Source organism: Felis catus, chromosome B4 (genome assembly GCF_018350175.1).
Source record: "Felis catus isolate Fca126 chromosome B4, F.catus_Fca126_mat1.0, whole genome shotgun sequence".
Taxonomy (NCBI): domain Eukaryota; kingdom Metazoa; phylum Chordata; class Mammalia; order Carnivora; family Felidae; genus Felis; species Felis catus.
Window position 1 is genome coordinate 39,655,477 of NC_058374.1, and position 21,234 is coordinate 39,676,710.

General features: G+C 39.6%; 1 protein-coding gene and 1 long non-coding RNA gene across 2 annotated transcripts in view; one reads left to right on the forward strand and one right to left on the reverse strand.

Annotated features, from left to right (window-relative positions):
* Positions 1–6,468, reverse strand: LOC123386513. The gene is made up of 3 exons (XR_006600486.1): positions 6,339–6,468; positions 5,074–5,205; positions 1–4,366 (listed from the first exon to the last, which is right to left on the reverse strand). It is a non-coding gene; the product is annotated as an uncharacterized LOC123386513 (long non-coding RNA).
* The window catches only part of TIGAR (TP53 induced glycolysis regulatory phosphatase), a 25,471-nt gene continuing 10,661 nt past the window's right edge, over positions 6,425–21,234 (forward strand). The window contains exons 1-3 of the mRNA XM_003988284.6: positions 6,425–6,594; positions 14,016–14,053; positions 18,191–18,312. Coding sequence (XP_003988333.3) covers positions 6,563–6,594; positions 14,016–14,053; positions 18,191–18,312 — 192 coding nt within the window. The 5' untranslated portion in view covers positions 6,425–6,562. The remainder of the gene's footprint in view (positions 6,595–14,015; positions 14,054–18,190; positions 18,313–21,234) is intronic.

A 21,234-nucleotide genomic window follows, 5' to 3' on the forward strand; every position in this document is an offset into this window, starting at 1 on the left:
CCTTCCCACTCGCCACCTCCCTAGTACTTCCTATTTGCCTGGAGTACTACTGACTGTACCATACATTTGTATGTTTCATACAGACTGTCATGTGTATTGTGATGGGGAGAGTCAGGGTGCCATAGTGGAAAGAGTCTCACTTAAGCAAGAAGATCTGCCTTTGAATCCCAAGGCTGCCACTGTATGAGCTCTGAGACTGTTCTTTTATAAAACAGGAGACCTCGCTGGATTAAGAGGATTAAGTGAGGCAGTCTATGTAAAGTGTACTACACAGCAAGAACAAGAATGGGCCAGTCCGATACATGCAAACACATCAATACTGTGTGAATTGTTTTTAAAGGTGTTATATATGCATATGTTAATTTTCCAAAAGGCCAGCGGTGGAGGGGGGAATGTTGTTTTTCTGTGGATCCTGCTAGAGGAGAGTACTCTTGATACCATAACAGTGAAACTGTAAGCATTTATAACCTTCATTGTATCCCCTCCGTGCTGCTGCCATTCTTCCAAATAGCAATGAACTTGGGCTTGGGGAGAGTTCTTTTCCCCACTAAGTGACAGGCTCAAAGGCAAGGCATGAAAAGGGATTAGTGGATACATGTATTCAAATAAAGGGGAGTTCCCCAGAAGCACGTCAGGCTGAGAAGGCATCCTTCGACTGTCCATCAGTAGAAAAGCTATTTGACTGACAGATATGATTTTTTGGAACGAGCGATAATGGAGAACTATGGGTGACAGATGTCAGATGCTGGCAGAGCGGCTGCCAAAACAAATCTCCCTCCACCTTCAGACATCAAGCTGATGGAGGACTGGGCACAGTTGGACTGGCAGCCCCTTCTCACTCGGATCATCGGTCACATTATTATTTCTCAGTCACTGGACAAAGCAGATGGTTTACCATGTATTTGTGATTTTGTGTTGGCCTAGAAATTCTGTGTTTCCATCAGGGTACAGCATGTAATCAATTATGACAGTGGGTGGTGCAAGAAAATCCCTGCCAGTAAAAGTCGAAGACTTTCTCTTTTATTAAATTTGCATAAACCACTATAATTTCCAACTTGAAAGCAATAGTGGGACAAAGCAAAGTAGTGTTGTTAGAAATAACTTGGGTAATTGCAAAACCACAATTCTCAGTTGGTCCTGGAGTCTCTCGGTTTGTACTGATATCTGATGTCAGTTTTGTCTGTCCAGTTTTAGTCTTAAAATTTTCTTGTCTCTATTCTGGTCTTAAAGAACTTGATCTTAGAATCATAAAGTGACATAATCAGAGCCAAAGTCTGTAAAAGTAAACAGAATAAATCAAGAATACACATAACCATCAACTCAGATTTCTTTTTGAATATTCAGCTCTACTCTATTAAATGGTAATAATACTAAGTTGGCTTGCCTTAGCATGTGAGTGGCTACATACAAAGAACAATATATACATTCTCTCTCATCCGCCCTCTGAATAATTTTCTTTGTGAAAGACCGCTCACGTATATTTATGGAAAAAATCCTTTAGTAATAAAAGAGCACAAGAGTTTTTAACATTATAAATATTGCCTAGAGAAACCTTTGACACAAATAACATGTTTCTTCTTGTCTTTTTTTAAATGCCTGAATTTTTTCTTATAAAATCAGTCTCACAGTGAATAGTTTTCTATCTTACCCTTCCCGCCACCGCCCCCACCTCCCATTTATTCACCTATCAGGGGAATGTTACCATATTATTAGATATTCTTTAGGAACATGATTTCCAATGATGGCAAATATTGATTGAGTTTGTAAATTGTGTCTGGCACTGTTCTAGGCACTGAAGACATGAAAAAGAACATGATAGTCCCTAGCCTCAAGGAATTTATATTCTAGCAGAGACAGGTGATAAACCTGTAAAAACAGTGAATAAGTGATATAGTTCCAGATAAAATAGGATGATAGATGGTGACTGGCAGGCTACTTTGCTTGAGGGAAGCCCTCTTGATGAGGTGACTTGAGTTAGGATTGGGAAGCTGAGAAGGAGAAAAGCACTCAATGTCTTGGGAAAGAACTTTGTAAACAGAAGTAACAAAAAATGCAAGGACCCTGAGACATGAGTGAGCATGTCAGGGTCTAGGAGCAGAGAGAAGCATTATAGCTGGAGCTTGGTGGGGAGGGGGAGTGAATAGGGAAATGAGTTTAGAGATCTAGAGGGGATCCAAGTCACCTTGGCCTTGTGGGAGGTTGGATAAGGAGGTGGGACTTTATTCTAGTGGCGATAAGACTCCATTAGAGAATTTTCCAGCAAGGGGCTGGCACGATGTGATTATAAAGACATCACTTTGGCAGCTGAGTAGGAGATGGTGTATGGTATACAAGAGCACAGGCAGCAGAGCTGTGTTAACAAGCTCTCACAATCATCCAGGCAAGAGACAACGAAGCTCAGGACAGGATGTAGTAAGGGAAGAGTGATGGACTCAACACATAACTTGGTGATAAACCCCATAGAAATTTTTTTTAAGTTTTAGATTTATGTATTGACTTATGAAGATTTGAACAACACAATAAATAAACTTAATTAGACATGCAAAGAGCTCTGCATCCAACGACGAGTGAACCCATATTCTTCATGAGCACACATGAGACATTTACACAAAATGACCACGGACTAGATGACAAAAATGAGTCTCTAAAGTTTCAAAGATGTGCATCTTCAAAGATCTTTGAAGTACTGTAGATATAAGTCTATTACTTTTAGTGTTAATCTCAGAATAAGAAAAGAAAAACCCTTTAGTTAAAAAACTTATAAACAAGAAGAATAGAAATTTCATGACTCCTATTAACCAACAGGCCAGCATTTGGTACCAATATAATTAATTTCACTCTTAATGCTATTGTTGAAAGTATTTAAGTGCCTGGGAAACCCATGCTGTCTTTCCTCCCTGATCTTACATTCTGAGTAGATCAAGCCCTTTCACACTTGGCGCATCTTCAGTGAAGACTATAATTAAATCTTTATTTGAAAACATGACTAAAAGTCCAGCACTCCCTGCATTACAGAGGCTACAGGAATTTGTGGTGAATTTGATAGGGAGTGTTAGGTTAAGGTATAGATTCAAGGATTACATGGGCAACTGGGTACTGCCATGAGATGAGAAAAACTTGAGGAGTGAGCGGTCTTAGGAGGTAAACATTAAAGATTCTGTGTGGGAAAAGTTAGCCCCAGAGGCCTGTTGGAGCTCCAAGTGAAGATGCTGGGTGGGTAACTGGACAAATGTAGGTGGAGATTGGGGGAACTTGCAGGCTAGAGAAATAAATAACATCTATACATTGGATAGGATCACCTAGGAGACTGCATAGTTAAGGAGAAAAAGAGAGCTAAGGGCAGAATCCTGGGATATGCCAACATGCACAGTATTTATGGCATTGTCCACTTGCAGGCCTTTATGTGTTCCCCACATTTCCTGTCACATTTGCAGTTAAATAGGGCCATGTCAATAGCTCTGGACAATGCATGGAGGAAGCATCTAAGAACTGGTTCAAGACCTTCAGTTGTTCTCCTCTCCTGCCCCAGGAATCATGAATCTATGTGTTGCAACTGATGTCTGTCAGCCATAATCCCTGAGTAACTACGTGGAACAAAGCCCCTTTCTGATCCATGTTAGACATGTTACATGACAGAGAAACTATTATGTGTTAAGCCATGGCAAACTTCAGGGTTAATTTGTTACCTCAGCATACCTTGGCCGATCCTAATTCAGAATTCCGTCATATGCCATACCATAACAAAGCCTATTTTTCATTAAAAAAGGGGGGGGGGGATATGTGATTTGATAGGTTGCCAACAAAAGTATATCAGTGGTTATTTAAAACTTCTAGCAAAACAAAGTTTAAACAAATTCCTTGTTCATTTTAGAAGCTGAAGAGCAATTCCAGAACTGTTGAGTGAATAATGCAAGATTATGTCCATTCTTTCCAAGATCCTCATCTCTCACCTGTTTTCTTTTTCTGATTCTTAAAGTTTATGAAACATTCTTTTTATGCACATTTCTTGGAAAATTCTTTATGTTAATATTGGTGCTTTATAATTTTCTAAATTTCTCCTAGATTAATATTCTCCCATTCATCAGCTAATTTTTAGATGTATGATTCATTTGACAAATTGATCATAACAAATATACCTCATTCATTCATTTAATAAATTTTAATTTAGTCTCTATTGTCTTTTAAACATTTTGATAGGAGCCAGGGAGAGAATGAAACATGGTCAGTACTTACTTTATGTCATGATCTCACAGTTTGTGGGTTTGAGCTCCGTGTTCGGCTCTGTGCTGACAGCTCAGAGCCTGGAGCCTGCTTCAGATTCTGTCTCTCTCTTTCTCTGCCCCTTCCCTGCTCGTGCTCTGTCTCTCTGTCTCTCAAAAATAAATGTTAAAAAAAAAAAAAAAGAAATGTACTCAGACTACCTTAAAGAGAAAGATTTTATTGTAAAAATAGAACCTTCAAAGTATCTGGTATTATGGCAGCCTGCGGGACTAGGGGCCAGGTAGTCTCTGTGTTACACACTTATGTCTACTTCTGTCTTTTTTTTTTTTTTTTTTTCTCTTTCTGATTTCTTCCATTACCTTTGCCTGTTCTTACTCCCTACTCTGTAAATCTGTTCTCAAGCTTGTATTATTTGTGGTTTGTTTCTTCATAGCTTCAATCTGCATGCTCCCTTATAGTTCAATCTTATGGTTTCTCTACCTAATTAATTTCCTTTTTCTAGTTCAAACTTCCAGGAGAATCTGTTGGACTGCTTCATTCATTCAGGCATTCAGAACATTTATATGAACTACCTACTATGTGTAGGCAATGTATCCCTATGGTAATTTGGGCCCCCTTTTAGAACTCTGAATTATCCTTCCTCTCTCATTCCAAAACTGACTGTTCCCTGGGATCTTGCTAGGGATGCTGAATTTGGCCTCCATTCCCAATCTACTAAATCAGAATCTTATTTTAAGATGATTCCCAGGTTATTTGTATGCCCATTCAAGTTCGAGAAGCACTGTTTTAAAGTTCTAGTTCTCAAAGCTGGCTGTACAGTGGAAACATTTGGGGATTAAAAAAAAAAATTACCGATGCCTGGATCCTTCCTGCAGAAATTCAGATTTAATTTTCTGGGGCGCGGCACTCAAAAGGTGCTAGATGATTGCAATGTGTAGGCAGGTTTGAAAATCTCCGAATCAGTCCTGTGTCACCACTGACCAACTGTAAGCATAGAATAATTGCTTAGTTTCTCTCTAGGCCAGATTCCTTGTATCTTAAGTGAAGATACCCTGTTTACCTCAGAGTTGTTCTGAGAGACAAATGTGATCACACATGTAAAACATTTGAAATGTGTGCCTATAAATCCCATGCATCACTTAAGTTCTTTAAACCCAACTTTTCATATATAATTGGGGAGAAATGCATTATCATATATGAGAAGTTAAGTAAAAATGCATGGAAAACAATGTAAAAGTTAACATCATTAAACTTTGTCATTGTAAAGCTATCACGAGTAAGCTTTACCTGTTAACCCATTTTACTTATCATATAACTGAGAGAGAGGTTAAGTAGCTCTCTCAAGACCATGAAAGCTGTAAAAGAAACATTATTCACCAGATGCTCTTCAAAAATGACAGGGGAACCTTAAGACCATTGCAACTGGGATCAAGACTATTGCAATGTGTCAGAGAGACTGAATTCAACTCCAAGTACAACAGGCACCAATAGGGTTTATTGCCAGGGGTCAGGGCGAGAGAGGGAATGGAAACTTATTAACAGGAAGTTGGTTAGATATCAAGGTTGAGGGGGAAGAGGAGCTCCATTAAATATCAAGGGTGGAGGAAGAGGAGCTTGATTAGATACTAAAGGTAAGGGGATTCTTGATAAACTGGCTTCGCAGAAGTCTTTGGTAAAACCGGGCTCAGCAGGCCAAGAATGAGGCCCAGTCTGGAAGAGCGCTCAAAAAAAAAAAATCTGACTTCAGTTTGCTGCAGGACTGTGCCCGTCGAGGCGGGGAGAGGAACTAGGTGGATCTAAATCCGCAGAACTTGCTGACCCTACATCCCCAGTATTATGGGTTAACAGTAAAACCTCATACGACCCGATGTGTCTGGCGCTGTACACTCCGGAAGTAAGACTACTAGCTGCATTCCTGCTTCAAATGAAATCAACTCCACATCCGTGCCCCAGCTCACTCCTCTATCCGGAGTCTCCAGGATCCAAACTTGCCCGGGCAAGAACGGCCTCCACTGCGGACTCCAGGGCGGGCCCCGCAAGCACCTGCCGCGCGCCAATCACAGGCCTGCGCGCAGGGGCGCAAGCGCCACGGCCCTGGGCGGGGCCTCGTTGCTTACCATTCTCCGCCGCTCTGTCGGCCTCTCGCCGCCCTGATTGGCGCTCCTGGAATGACGTAGACGGCCGCCTCGGCCTATGGTGGCGGAGCCGGTCGGCCGGCCGGGTTTGGCGGAAGTGGTGTGGGCGAGGTGTCCCGCAGTGCGGAGAAGCCTCGCGCCGGAGGGTGCTGGGCACGCGAGCTGCGCTGGGGCCATCACTTCCCCTCCCTCCGGGCGCCCGGAAGATGACCCGCTTCGCGCTGACCGTTGTGCGGCAGTGAGTATTGCTGTCGCAGGGTGCCCTTGTCGCCTTCTCGTCAGGGAGTTGTTGAGGAGTGGGTGAAGAGACCGTTGACCTGTCACCCCTCCTCTTCCCTGCTTGCTCGCCCTTCGGAGGGTTGGACCCCTCTTCCCCCGGCGCCCCTGAGCCGGGAAGGCGGGTCGTAAATATCTGGAGTCCGGCGTTACAGATGAGCACGCTGAGGTCCGGAGGAGTAAATGGCCGAGGTTCGCAGCCACTTGGCGGAGTTAAAGCTGAAAAAAGCCAGCCTTGGCTCCGTACTTCGTGCGCCGCTGGTTGCTCCCCCCCCCCCCCCCCACCAGCGGATCCTAAAGAGTTTGCGGGATAGCTCGTCCCAGGCCGGTATTTGTGTGCTGGCTGCCTTCCGCCGCTGTGCCTCTCCGTCTGTGCTGCACCCCCGCCCCTCGCTTGCCAGGGCAGCCGCAGGCGTGGACCTGAGATTTAGTTCTTCCCTCCCGAGATCACACTGCTGGCGGCGGCGGAGGGCCTCCACCCTCGTCTCTGCAACCTGCATCACCCCGAACAAATATTTTTATCATAACATTCCACGGTGGAGCTGAAGGCTGCTACGTCTTCATGTCTCTTATCTTTTTTCCTTCGTAACGCTTATTTGCCGACTGTTAATGGAAGTGCAGTGCAGGGTGGTTAAGACCACAGATTTTTCAAGCAGGATAGACCTGGGTTAGAATCCGGGCTCTGGTTAGGAGGAACCTTGTAACCGCGGCTTCCGTTAACGTAATCTTTACGACGTCAGTTTGCTAATACATAAAATGGGGATAGTGAAAATACCTGCCTCACTAGTGTGAGGCAGAGTGTGTAGTGCAACGGAGGGGAAGAAATGTGTCTCAAGAACTAAATAACTTCTAATTCTGTAAGAGCATCTGTAATAAAAATGTAGTCAGTCCTCAGGATGTATGTATAATTTTATCAGACCCGCATTTTGAATATGTGCTAGGTGCCCGTGGACTGGATTATACAGGTAAATAAGATATCGTTTTTGACTTCCAGAGTTCACAAGGAACAGTAATAGGACTTAACCTTGTCGAGCTGACTTTAATTGGTATCTTTTTTTTTTTTTTTTGTCCTGTTCTTCCTTTATGGGAGGATAATCTTAGGAATCATCAGAATTATCCCTGTAAGACTCACAGGATTTTGATGACTAAACTAGAAATTGAGTTCCTCTCTGTCTCTTCCCCACCCTTCCATTTTATAGACTGCTTTATGACCATTTGATGACCTACTTAAGGTCATGTATAGCTCATTGGTAGCAGAGCAGGAAGTAGAGCCCTTCTTTTTCCAGTGTTTGAGCACCTTATGGATGCCTGAACTCAGCCAGTACTGTGTCTGACATATAATTGAAGTTCACAAGTCGCAGGAAATCTGGATTGAACCATCCCTTGATAGTGAGGTGATTTCTGTTTATTCTTATGGACAGTAGTTACATGAATTTGGATTTTGTATCCTCCGTGCTTCTTAAAAAAGGGCTTGGTTTAAAAAACTGATTCCTTATAGAAATCCTTTGAGGAATCAATTTAAAAGTAAGTCTTTATACATTATTATGTGCCAGGCACTGTTGTAATTAAGTTCTGACAGTGCAGTGAGGTGAGGACTGCTTCTCAGTTTGCAGGTGAGGAAACAGATGCAGAAGTCCTGTAACTTGCTTGAAGTCACGTGGCTGGTGGGGTGGTGGAATTGAAGCAAAGGAGCTCCACTCTACAGCCCATCCCGTCCTCTTAATCACTGTCCTCTCTGCCTCCTTTTTTATTGAGTTAAAACCTAGTGTTTGTAGATTGCTTGAATATCACCAGCCATTTTAGTGGCCACTTTTTATTTCTGCTAATATAATTGTGAAGAGTGTTAAGAATAGTTTGCTTTGTTCTGTTTTATTCATGGGAAAGTGGAGTTAAAGTGTTGAAATAATTGATAGGGTTATGGTGAGCTGCCTTTCCTGCCTGATCATCCCTCTTTCCTCTTCCAAATTCTCCAAGCTAAGAATTAATGACGCTTTCAGGAAACAAACGATTGCAAACTTGATTAATAATCACCATAGTTAAATATAATGAATCCACAGGATTGGGTCATTTAGCATAATATTGGGAATAGCACTTGACTTTTCTATTATCTGATTCTGTATAACTAAGATAGTCCAGTGCTTTGAAACTGATAGCATGATCGGTATTTTTAAAGAGATGAATAATTTTAGTGAACAGTGCCTCTTCAGATAATTCCAGAAAGCTTTTAAAATGCAGTTTCTGTAAGTTCAACCAAATCCTTTATGAATCTTATGCTGTAACTACCTGTGCGTTTATCTTCGACATACTTGTGCTCACAAGTATCATTTTGGAATAGAATATCCAAGATTGCAAATTTCAAGTCTTTTAGTATTATTAAACTATAACTTCTGATCTTCTAGTCCAGCATTGTTGAAAACCCCAATATATGTAGATTGGGAATTCCATCACCTACATAACCCATTGAAGGCCCCAGTTCCTTGAAATATTATTTGTGTCTGTTGTAATTAGTTGCCTGGAAAACCATCCCATTTCACTTCCATTTTTTACTAGCTCTTAAAGCAAAAAATTTTACAAACCTCATTTAATTCGCTTTTAATGACCTAAAGACGATAAATTAGTAAAGTTAGTGATAGCAAAACTGACTTGCTTTTCTTATGCTACCTCTATTGGCAGTTACTTTTTTGTTGAATGCCAATAATTGTTCTGGTCATAAATAAAGCAAGCAAAGTAAGTGTTAGGGCACCTGTGAATTTTTATAAAGATACATGTTAGTTGTTATGTTACTGTGATACTTGTTTTCTGAGAATAGGATTGATCAATTGGGAGAGGATTTACAACTAGGACTGACATATAAATAAAAATATATCATGAGTTGGGTGTGTTACGTCCCCCACCCCCACCCGGACCATCTAGTGACGGTTTCCATGTTACTAGCCCTCGAAATCTTTATTTTTGAGTGAATTAATTGGTAGAGAGGAATTAAGATAAAGCTGTATTCTTGATTAAATATCAGGTGAGGCTTTGCATTTCCATGTACACTGAAGCATATCTATTTTGAAAACATGCCCCAAATCTGTACTAATTTCCCATGATTTGCCTTGGTCTTGTGGCAAACAGTACTCATCTATTGAATTTGAATTCTTTAAAAGAATATGATCGGGAAATTTAGCTTTCTAAATGACTTCTAAAGAAATGCCATCGAATATAAACGAGAACTAACAAAATAAAATCTTTTAAAGTGAAGAATAGTGTAATAACCTACAAAATGAATGATGCATATTTGTGGGACCTATAAATGGCTGGTCATAAGACTTAACTTCTTGGCATAAGCATTTGGATTCTTGCAGAGTCGGGTGTTCTGTTTTGGAAATGGATCACACTGGAGATTTTGAAAATGAGTAGTGTTATTCCTGACTCTTTCAAAATATATTCCTCTGACCTTTCAGCTCCTTCCACCTTCTCTGCCACTATCACAAGCCACACTTTGGTTAAGGGAGGTAGATTAATAGTAAAACTGTTTTAGCCGCCTAATTTTCTTTCCCACTCCCAAAACAAACTTTAAACAGTTGCCTTAAGGATTTATACAAACCTCTTGATAAAGCTGATAGCTGTAAAACTAAATATTTATGAAAGTTTTGGGGAAAAAATTCTCTTTCTAGATTCCTGCTCTGCCTGCTTCAGATTCTGTGTCTCCCTCTCTCTCTCTTTCTCCCCGTTTCTCTGCACCTCCCCTGCTTGTGCTGTCCCTCTCTCTCTTTCTCTCAAAAATAAACAAACAGAATTTTTTTTTAAACGGCAGTTTCTCTATCATCACCATGGATACTTTGTCTGAATGGTAGAGATTAATACCCTCTTTCACATCCATTGTGTATGATTCCGAATGTATTTTGGAGTAAAGGACATATTTTATTAATATTAACCACAATGATAACAATGGCAGATCAGTGGTAAATAGTTATGAAAATCTTCATATATTTGTCATACTTTTTTTTAAAGTTACATCCACATGTTTAGAAATCAGAACAATTCTTATGTATCTTTCCGGTGTTTGTGTGCACATGTGCACGCAGGTCCAAATGTTTATTCTTATTTTCCACCTTTCTAGAAAGATAGCATTCTTTTTAGATTATTCTGCACTTTGCTTTTGCTCTTTAATATATTTTGGTAATTTTTCCAAACCTTTCCATAAATCATTCTCTTTTTTAGGGGACACAATTACCTAGTATTCCACTATGTATATATGCCACCATTTATTTGTTAATGTAACCAGTTCTCTGTTAGTGGATATTTAGGTTATTTACCAGCTTTTGCTACTAGAAAAAATATTGTGGCAGATACTGTTTTAAATAAGGTTGAATGCAAGTATTCCCAGTATTATGGTTGCTGTATTAAAGGGCAAACGGATTTATTATTTTGATTGATATTTCCAGATGACCTTCCATTGGCAGAGTACATACACTGAGGTTCTGTTATTTCCCTGGGTTTTCTCTAGGCAAGGAGTATGTTAGGGCAAGGCAACCTCTGGCTGTGCCTTTAAGGAGCTGGAACCTGGTTAGACACACATCTAAAAAGATTAATTAGCATATGGGTGGTAACTGACAGTACTGGGGGGGGGGGTGGAGGGGGGGGAAATGGGAGTGTAGCCTGGGTGTGTTTAAATGGGATAGGTTGGTGGGGAATGGTGCCTGGGAGGGAATGCTTCCTCAGGGAGCAGGCTGTTTGTCTGTATTGGGTCTGGAAGAGTGAGAACATACTGGTCAGGTCCAGTGGTCTCTGTTTTCATAAGCTCTCCAGGGGATTCAGATACACTCTCAAGTTTGAGAAACACTGTTCTAGGCAGAGGTTGGCAGACAACTATTTTTGTGAATGAGAGACAAGGTTCCAGGCAGAGGCCCGGGTTTGTGATTCTGACTCTTAAGATTTGATGGAGTTCCTTTCTAGACTGTGTAAATCAATCCATGTGAAGGCTTTTTTTTTTTTTTTTTTTTTAAACTAGTGCTTTGTTTAAAACAAAGCAGGGGTGATGAGCCTGAGCCTGAGCCTTCACAGTAATCAGGGAAATATAGTCAGATAAAACTGAGATGAACTGTTCTGTGCCAAATTGGCACAAATGGGAAACTCTGACATTACTGAATGTTGGAGAGGATGTGGAACACTGCTGGGGGTTGTAAATTGCTGTGACCACTTCGCTATTGTCTGATAAATCTAAATGTTTGCATACTCTGTGGCTTAGCAATTCTAGTGCTAGGCCTAGATCACTAGGTATGGCTTTGCAAACTTTTAATTAAGGGGTAGGAAGTAGCTTAGGCTTTACAAGCCATGCACTCTGTCTGGACCACTCAGTTCCATTATTATAGTGTGAAAGTGGCCATAAACAACATGCAAACAAATGGGTATGATTGTATTCCAGTACAACTCTACCAAGATCGTGTGCCGGTCTTTGAGTAGTTCTCAAACATGAATGTGCATCAGAATCACTTGGTGGGTTTATTAAAACAGATGAACTGGGCCACAACCTCTGAGCTTCTGATTCGGGAGTCTGAAGTGGGGCCTGAGAATTTGCATTTCCAAAAGGCCCCAGGCAGTGTCAGTGATGCTGGTTCAGAGGCCCCACTTTGCCACCCACTGCCTTAGAGAATCTGATGTGCTCTATACAAACATGTTTATTCACAGCAGCTTAGCTCCAAACTGGAAACAATGTAAATATATCAATATAAATAACACTGGGAAATTCTGGAGTATTACACAGTAATGAGAGTGTAAGAGTATGCCACCAGTCACAACAGTGGTGTATCTCCCAAACAATGTTGAGGAATGGCAGCAACACAGGACTGCATACAGCAAGAAGCAACTCATTATAAAGTTCAACAACAGGCAAGCTAATCCTATGCTGTACTTGGATGGGAAAGCTATGAAGAAAGGCAAAGCAAATGAGCATCTAAATAAATGCCAGGTAGTGGATCCACTGGGGGTGGGAGGACATTGTGGTTGGAAAGAGACCCGCTCTAGGCGGCTGGTAGTGGTGATCTGTTAACTTGGGTGGGGTCACCAGGGTGTTGACTTTATGGTATATTATTTGTTTACATTGTTTATTTACCGATTTTTACAAGATTTTAAATGCATTATGTTGAATCTTCGATTTCTGTATAGCTCTGTCCAAAAATGACCTATAAACAGAACTATTGAGTGCTTACTAAAAGCTGAACAGTGTTTAGACACTTTATCTATATTCATTCAATTACCCCAAGAGTCCTGTGAAATGGGGGCTGTTATCATCCCCGTTTTACAAAGAACAGAGGCACTCAAGCTTAACCAAGTTCCTAAGTATATAGCCAAAGCAGTTTTTGTTCTTCAGGCTGCTCTGTGGCAGTGAAATTTACTTCAAAGGATTTTCATCTCCCCTTGACATAGAAATATATCAATATGAGCTGTAGACATTTGGTACCAAATGAGGAAACAACTTGATCCAAAGAAACCTATTTACTATTTTTACCCACCCTTCCAGTTCTGTGTCCAGTGTCTACACAGAACAAGCCAACTCCTTTTTCCCCCGGGGCAGCCACCAGTCCTTCCCATCTCTGTTTTCCAGTGCCTAGCACTGTACTTAGCACATAAAAAGAGCTCAAAGAATTTTGAACTCAGTTCTTGATAGCTTTTCAGGTATTTGATTGCTTTTACTGTTGTCTGGTCTCGTCCAGATAGCACATCCCCGTCCGCTTCCACTTTGTGTTCCCTCCAGCCTCAGTTGATGGTTATTTTGTGACAAAGTTTCCAGTCCTTCACTCTTAACAGTTGCTTTGAAATTGGTTTGGTTTTTTAATTCTTAAAAGCATAGTACCCCAACCTCAGTTTTTAGTGTCCTCTCCGAGATAGTTGTCAGCATTACAAAAAGGAACAGGTGGAGATCTAGGAACCGGAAGAAGCCAGGGCATCTGAAAGGTTGTCCACTTCTTTCCCACCACATTCGGGTTCCTTCGCACTTGCTCCTTCAATCCAGCAACAGACCAACTCTCATGGTTTCCTCCTGCTGCTTGTGAAAGGAGTTTTAGTTAACATTTATTTTAACAAGATTATTTAATGAAAATTACATATACATATTAATAGAATATTCTACTTACAATTATGATTGATTCATGATTTATACATTTTAATTTGGGTCAGTATGAAATTCTTAGCCCAAATCAACTAAGTACATTAGAGTAGATGCTTGTAAATATCAATTTAGAACAAATTTTATGTTTATAGGTTAGATTGTGAAGTATGCCACAAGGTTCATATGCTCCCTTTGTGAATATCATTACCTTTCATTGATGATTTTTTTTTTCTGATTTCAAAAATAACCTATTTGGTAATAAAGGTTTTTTCCCCCTCTCTCTATTTTAGTGGAGAAACAAGATTTAACAAGGAGAAAATAATTCAAGGTTAGTATACTTTATTTTAGCTGTCTCCTCTAGTGTTAATGTGTATGTAAGCAAATCAGAGTTGGTGGGGGAGGGGGGTCTGGGGACAGCTCTGTATTGTGAGCAGTATTAAAGAATTAAAGCATCATAGTTACAGAAATAGGATCAGAGCAGATGGTAACTAGGAGGAATAAGTTTCTTAAGGGAACTGGATGTAAAGAACCGGATTCCAGGTTGCTTATGGGTAGCTTCAAAGTGGCCCCGTCAGCTGATTAAAGAGTTATGTTGGGTCTAGTGGTCTTAAAATGTAACTGCTGTGATTTAAAATGATTTCATATTTGGAAACATGAAGTTTGCTGGCTAGTTAATGGTATTTTTCTGCTTAAGGTGGTTATATTATTTTTAGTAGTAACAAAGAAGAGGTTTAAAAAGCGAATTCCTGTTCTCATACAGGATTGTTGCTTTATTCCGAACAGATTCTTCCTCCCTTGTTCTGCTAATTTGGGTTCAGATCTTAATCTCCCTGTGATCCAGCAAGTCTAGCGTGTATATCTTGGGTGAACTCTCAGTCAGACGTACTATTTCTGTGCGGTGATTACAAAAGCATTTCATTTTATTTTTTTGGTTAGGGACATCTGGAGTTTGCAGAAACTGATTTTCATACCCAGTGTGCCTGACTCCCGCTTCTGAAAACTAGTCTGATAATTAAATGAACCTTTGTTTTCTGGTGACACGTGCCGCACCCAAATTCGCCTTTGGATTTAACACCTGGTTCTTTAGTACTTGTCTCATTTCATTCCACGCTGACAATGGAGCCGGAATAAAGGTGTTTGTGGTCACACCTGTTTCCACATTTGTGTTCTTTTCCTAACTTTGTCAGTTAAATGCTTAGTTCTTTAAGTTACAGCATTCAAGACATGTATTTCCAAGTACAATTTTTGTTGCATACCTACAGTTTTGATAATGTAGTAATTTTGTAAGTATCGGCATCAGGTGTCTTAAATTGTCTTCGGTGACCCATGAATTATTTAGAACTATCTTTTAAATTTCCAAATGGCTAAGCTTTTTTTTTTTTTTGTTCATCTTTTTTGGTTGACTTCCAATTATATTTTGTATTCTTTCTGACAAGATGGTTTATTTGATATCTCTTTGAAATCAGTGAACATGGTCACTGTTTATAAATCTACCATTCTATGCTTGACAAAAATCTGTATTTTCTAATTGTTGGGTTTGGAGTTAGGTGTCAAATAAGCAACCTCTGTTTTATTGTTCAAATCTTGTTGCTTTGCTAATTTTGTCAATTTACAGATTTGCCTGCATGACCTAAATATGATTTTATGGTTGAGATGTGGAATATCCCACTGTGATGGCCAATTTATCCTTTAATACCAGAAATTCTATCAATTTGTGCTTTATGTGTTCTGCTCCTGTATAGTTACAGACTATTTTATTAGGTACATACAGGTTTAAAAATCATTCTGTTTTCCAGTGAATTAGATCATTGATTATTTATAGTAATCCTCACAATCGTTTTGTCATAAAGTCCTTCATTTCCGAGTGTAATATAGCTTCTCCAGCTGTTTGGGGGTTGGAATTTGCCTGGTATATATTTTTCCATTGCTTTCCTTTTAATCTTTCTGTGCTGCCTTAAGTGTTACTTCATAGATACTACATAGTTGATTTTCCTCTTCCTCTTCCTCCTTCCCCTCTCTCAACCCCCACCTATTCTTTCTATGGTTACCTTTAAATTTTTACCATTCGTACCTAATGAAGTATAATATCTATACCTCTTTTCCCCCCCAAATACAAAGAACTTGTATGATTATCGCTTAGTATCTTAGTCCTATCCTTTTTTAACCACATGACATAGGTATTATTTAATTTGTTATTTAGATAATGTTTGTTTAGATTTACATATATATTTACCAGTTTCTCTCCTCATAGTTTCTTTTGCATCTCAGACCTGCATTCCTGAAGTATCTTCTTTAAAAGGTCCCATGGTGCAGATTGGTTGGTGGTAAAGAGAGTTTTAATTGTTTCCATTCCAGACAATTTTATTTTAATTCTATTCAACCTTTTTTAGCCTAGACAATTTAGACTGACAGAACTCCTAGCACTTGGGAGATATTAGTGTGCTGGGTTTTTTTGGCTTCCATTGCTCCTGTTAAGAAGTCTTCTCTCAGCCAAATCATGTTCCATGGTAGGCAATCTGTCTCTCTCTGTAACTGCTTTTAAAATCTTTTATTTGATTTTGGTATTCTGCAGTTTCTTATACCTAGGGGGGATTTTTTTTTTTCCCTTTTAATTTATCCTGCTTGGTGTTTTCTTCATCTGTAGACTTATATCTTCTCTCATTTCTGGGAAATTCTCAGCCATTATCTCATCATATTTTTTCTCCTTCATTTTCTTCTTTCTGGAGTTCCAGTCAGAAATATGTTAAGGAATACCATTCTCTCCTTCGTGTCTCTAATATATCTGAGATGTGTTTCATCTCCTTTATCTGTGCTGCATCTGGGGTAAAAACCTGAGCCCTGTCTTTGAGTTCATTAAGCCTTTCTGTTACTGAATCTCCTTTCATCCACTGAAGGATTGTTTCCCTCCTCAGCAATTCTAATTTTCGTTATTGGAAGATCTGTCTGATTCTTTGAGAAAGCGGTCTGGTTGTTTTGGATGGCTTCTTGTTACTTGCTTATTTTTGTTACTCTGTCTTTATGTTTTAGTCACAGTTTATAGTCTTTATATGCTGATTTCAATGTCTAAAGTATTAATTATTCTGAATCTGTTATTTGTTGTTTCTGGTGACTTTTGTTCATGGAGGATTGTTTTCTTGTATGTTAAGTCATTGGCTGAATTATTAAAAATTTTTTTAACATTTATTTATTTATTTTTGAGAGAGACAGATCATGAGTGGGGGAGGGGCAGAGAGAGAGGGGGGACACAGAATCCGAAGCAGGATTCAGGCTCAGAACTGTCAGCACAGAGCCCAATGAGAGACTTGAACTCATGGACCTGGAGATCATGACTTGAGCCAAAGTCAGATGCTTAACCCAGGCACCTCCATTGGCTGAATTATTATTAAGTATAAATTAGTAGAAAACTTCTTAGCCTTTGTTAAGTCAGATTTGCTCTGAAGAGAATTTGCATTTGATTTTACTACGGACCTGAAACTATACTAGCTTCCTTATAGGATCTCTGGCATCCAGGAATGTGGAGTTTCAGTTCTCCTACCTCGCTGTTCCATGTAGCAGTCTCCCTCCTCCAAACACTCCCTTGCTTGTGCTGATTACCAAGTCATCTCTGTTTTCTAATGTTTATATTTAACTTTCAACTCAGAGTATTTTGGTTGCTTTGCATCTCCTCTTGGAGAGTTTCCTTATACCCTGAGACGCGCGCGTGCACACACACAAACACACACACACACACCGCACCTATTTGGTTCTTTTGTTATGGGAGGACCCTTCAGAGTGTTTAATCAGCCTTTCTCCTGGAAATGGAGGTTCCAACCTTTTTTTTAAAGGGAAGAAGGAAGAGAGGGAATAATACAATATTGGACATTTGGGCAATGGAGATTAAGAAAGGAAACTTTTTAGGTTATGATCCTACCATTCAAATGAAGCACCTGCATGGAGAACATAAGATTAGAGCCAGCATTAACAAGATACAGGTAACGAAGGGGTGGGCAGACACACACAAGAGAGGGGAGAGCTGGAGACAACTGTGAATTCTCATCATCTTATTCCCATTAGGCAGACATTCTTTTGGGACACATTTGAATACCTGAGTCTTTATAGGATTATAGCTTAAATTTACTTGTTTCCAGTTCTCTGAAAAGTTATGTAGAAAAATAACCAAGGAAATATATTTTTTTAATGTTTATTTATTTATTTTGAGAGGGAGAGAGCAAGTGCAAGCAGGGGAGGGGCAGAGAGAAAGGGAGAGAGAGAATCTCAGGGCAGGGCTCAGTGTCATGAACCATGAGATCATGACCGGAACCGAAATCAAGTGTCTGAGGCCTAACTGACTGAGCCATGCACTTGCCCCTCCAAAGAAGTATTTTAAACAAAGTGTAGATAAATTATATTCTCTTACATGTGATTTTATTTGCATCCCTTATGTATATATATTTGAATGTTATTGTTCCTTCTCTTACTATTACAGGACAAGGAGTAGACGAGCCTCTTTCGGAAACTGGATTTAAACAAGCAGCTGCTGCTGGCATGTTTCTTAATAATGTGAAATTTACTCATGTTTTCTCCAGTGACCTCACAAGGACAAGGCAGGTAGGTTCTACAGTCAAGGTTTAGACTGATGAGTCAAGAGTATCAACAGTCATAACCTTGAAAACTGCTACCAGAATCGTAGGAAATTAAATCACATGCAGATAACACCCCCAATCCTCTCCTTCCCCCACCAACAGAACTTCTTTCTTTTCATTTTACTTTTGTACTTTATTTTGATTTAGTAATTTTATTTTTATTTTTTTAAATGTTTCTATTTATTTTTGAGAGAGAGAGAGAGAGAGAGAGACAGAGCCTGAGTGGGGGAGGGGAAGAGAGAGGGGGAGACACAGAATCTAAGGCAGGCTCCAGGCCCTGAGCTGTCAGCTGTCAGGGCTTGAGCTCATGAACTGTTGGATCATGACCTCAGCTGAAGTTGGACGCTTAACCGACTGAGCACTCAGGTGCCCCTTGGTAATTTTTGAATTAGAGTAGTGTGGGAAAAATACCTAACGAAATATCTTTAAAAAGACAAAGAAGGTTTATGAGAGAGCCAGCAGGAACACCAGGTAGGAGAATTTAACTCACAAAGACATCAAATAGTAGAATCCAGACATGGTTAAAAAAGAACTATGTTACTGTAGAGAAATAAATGACACGTTTGAAATATCTTTAGGGATCAGAGTACTATAAAAATGACCCCGGGGAATTAAAAAGGAACCAAATAAATATCTAAAAACTCAATGGAAGGGGACTTTGTGTCAACCATGAGGGAATAACAGGGTTAGGATATAGTCTTCCTGCAAAAGCAACTAGAGAAACAGGGCAAAATTTGTGAAACAACTGTTTATAGACATTGGACTTCAGATAGTGTGGGCCTGTGGTCCCCAAATGAAGTGAGACAAGTAACATCAACCCTTGGATTGTCCTGGTGTTCCACCTGAAGTAATTTCCCAATGCTGGCAGGAAAGGCCAGATAGAGCTAGTGGTCTCAGGGAGTTGAGGAGACAAAGCTTGGAATTTGGGGAGGTTAACTAAAGATCGTGGGGCAGAGTGCTGGAAGAGGGAGCAACACAGAGAAAGAACTCTAGAAGTATGTATAGGAAGCCCCTTAAATTCTTGGTAGATTACAGTCTGCACATGCGTAGGTGAAACCTCATGAGGCCAGGAGAGAACAATCCCTGGGGAACCAGAAGCCAGACAATTTCAAGTGTTCACACAGGTTGGGAATCATTTGTGTTACTTCCACCCAAAGTGGAGAGACTTTGTTAAGTACATCAAGCATACAGTAGACACTTCAGAAAGATCACACCTTAATAGTGAAGCTGGGATGCCTGGCTGGCTCAGTCAGTAGAGTATGCAACTCTTGATTTCCAGGTTGTGAGTTCAAGCCCCATGTTGGGCATTGAGCTTTCTTAAACAATGAATTAATTAATTAATGGGGTGCCTGGGAGGCTCAGTCAGTTAAACATCTGACTCTTGACTTTGGCTCAGATCATGATCTCATAGTCATGGGATTGAACCCTGATTGGGTTCCGCGCTGAGTGTGGGGCCTGCTTAGAATTCTCTCTCTGGCCCTCTCTGGTTCACGCTCTCTGTGTCTCTCTCAAAATAAATTAATAAACATTAAAAATAAAACAGTGAAGCTCATCTGTGCTCGAGGAACATAATGAGGAAAGAAATAGAAGAAATAAAAAGAATCAAATTCATCTTCTAGAGATCAAAAATAACAGTATTCTGAAATGAAAATTACATAGTAGGGGATTATTAGCAGGTTAGACACTGTAGAAGAGCAGTGAACATGAAGTTATAGAAACAGAACATTCCAAAATTAAGGAAGAAAGAAGACTAAAAAAAGGAAAAAAGGAGTCTCAATTGAGGGGTCTAAAATTGACCCACACCTACATGGCCAGGTTGTTTTTGTTGTTGTGGGTTTTGTTTTTTTTTCCTCTCAATTGTTTTTTGTCAGTTGGTCTTATTAAGTCCTCTCTTTATTTTATTATTATTTTTTAAAAATGAGTTTGGCTAAAGGTTTATCAGTTTTGTTGATTTTTTTAAAGAATCAGCTCTTGGTTTTATTGATCTGTTTTATTCTCTCATTTTTTTTCAGTTTCTATTTTATTTATTTCTCCTCTTTATTATAACTTTCTTCCTTCTGCTGTTTTTAAGCTCCTGGTGGTTCTTTTTCTAGCTCCTTTAGGTGTAAGTTTAGTGGTTTATTTGAAATTTTTCTTGCTTGAGGTAGGTTTGTATTGCTATAAACTTCCCTCTTAGAACAGCTTTTGCTGCATCCCAAAGATGTTGGACCATTGTGTTTTCATTTTAATTTGTCTCCATGTATTTTTTAGTTTCCTCTTTGATTTTTTTTTTGTTGTTGTTGTTGTTGACCCATTCATTATTTAATAGCATGTAATTCAACTTCCATATATTTGTGTTCTTCTCAGATTTTTTCTCGTGGTTGATTTTTAGTTTCATACTGTTGTGGTCAGAGAGATGCTTGGTAGGACTTTGATCTTTTTGAATTTTTGAGACTTGTTTAGTGATGTAATATGTGACCTGTTCTGGAGAATGTTCCATGTGCACTTGAAAAGGGATGTGTGTTCTGTTCTTTTAGGATGAAATGTTGTTTCTGTATTGGTACACCCACCTGGTCCAGTGTGTCATTCAAAGCCACTGTTTCCTTGTTAATTTTTTTTCAGATGATCTGTCCATTGATCTAAGTGGGGTGTTGAAGTACCCTACTATTATTGTATTACTATCGATTACTTCATGTTTGTTATAAACTGCTTTATGTATTTGGCTACTTCCATGTGGGGTGCATAAATATTTATAATAGTTGTATCTTCTTGTTGGATTATCCCCTTTATTATGTAGTGCCCTTCTTTGTCTCTTGTTACAGTTTTTGTTTCAAAGTCTGTTTTGTCCAATATAAGTATTGAAACCCCAGCTTTCTTTTTACATTCATTTGCATGATAAATGTTTCTC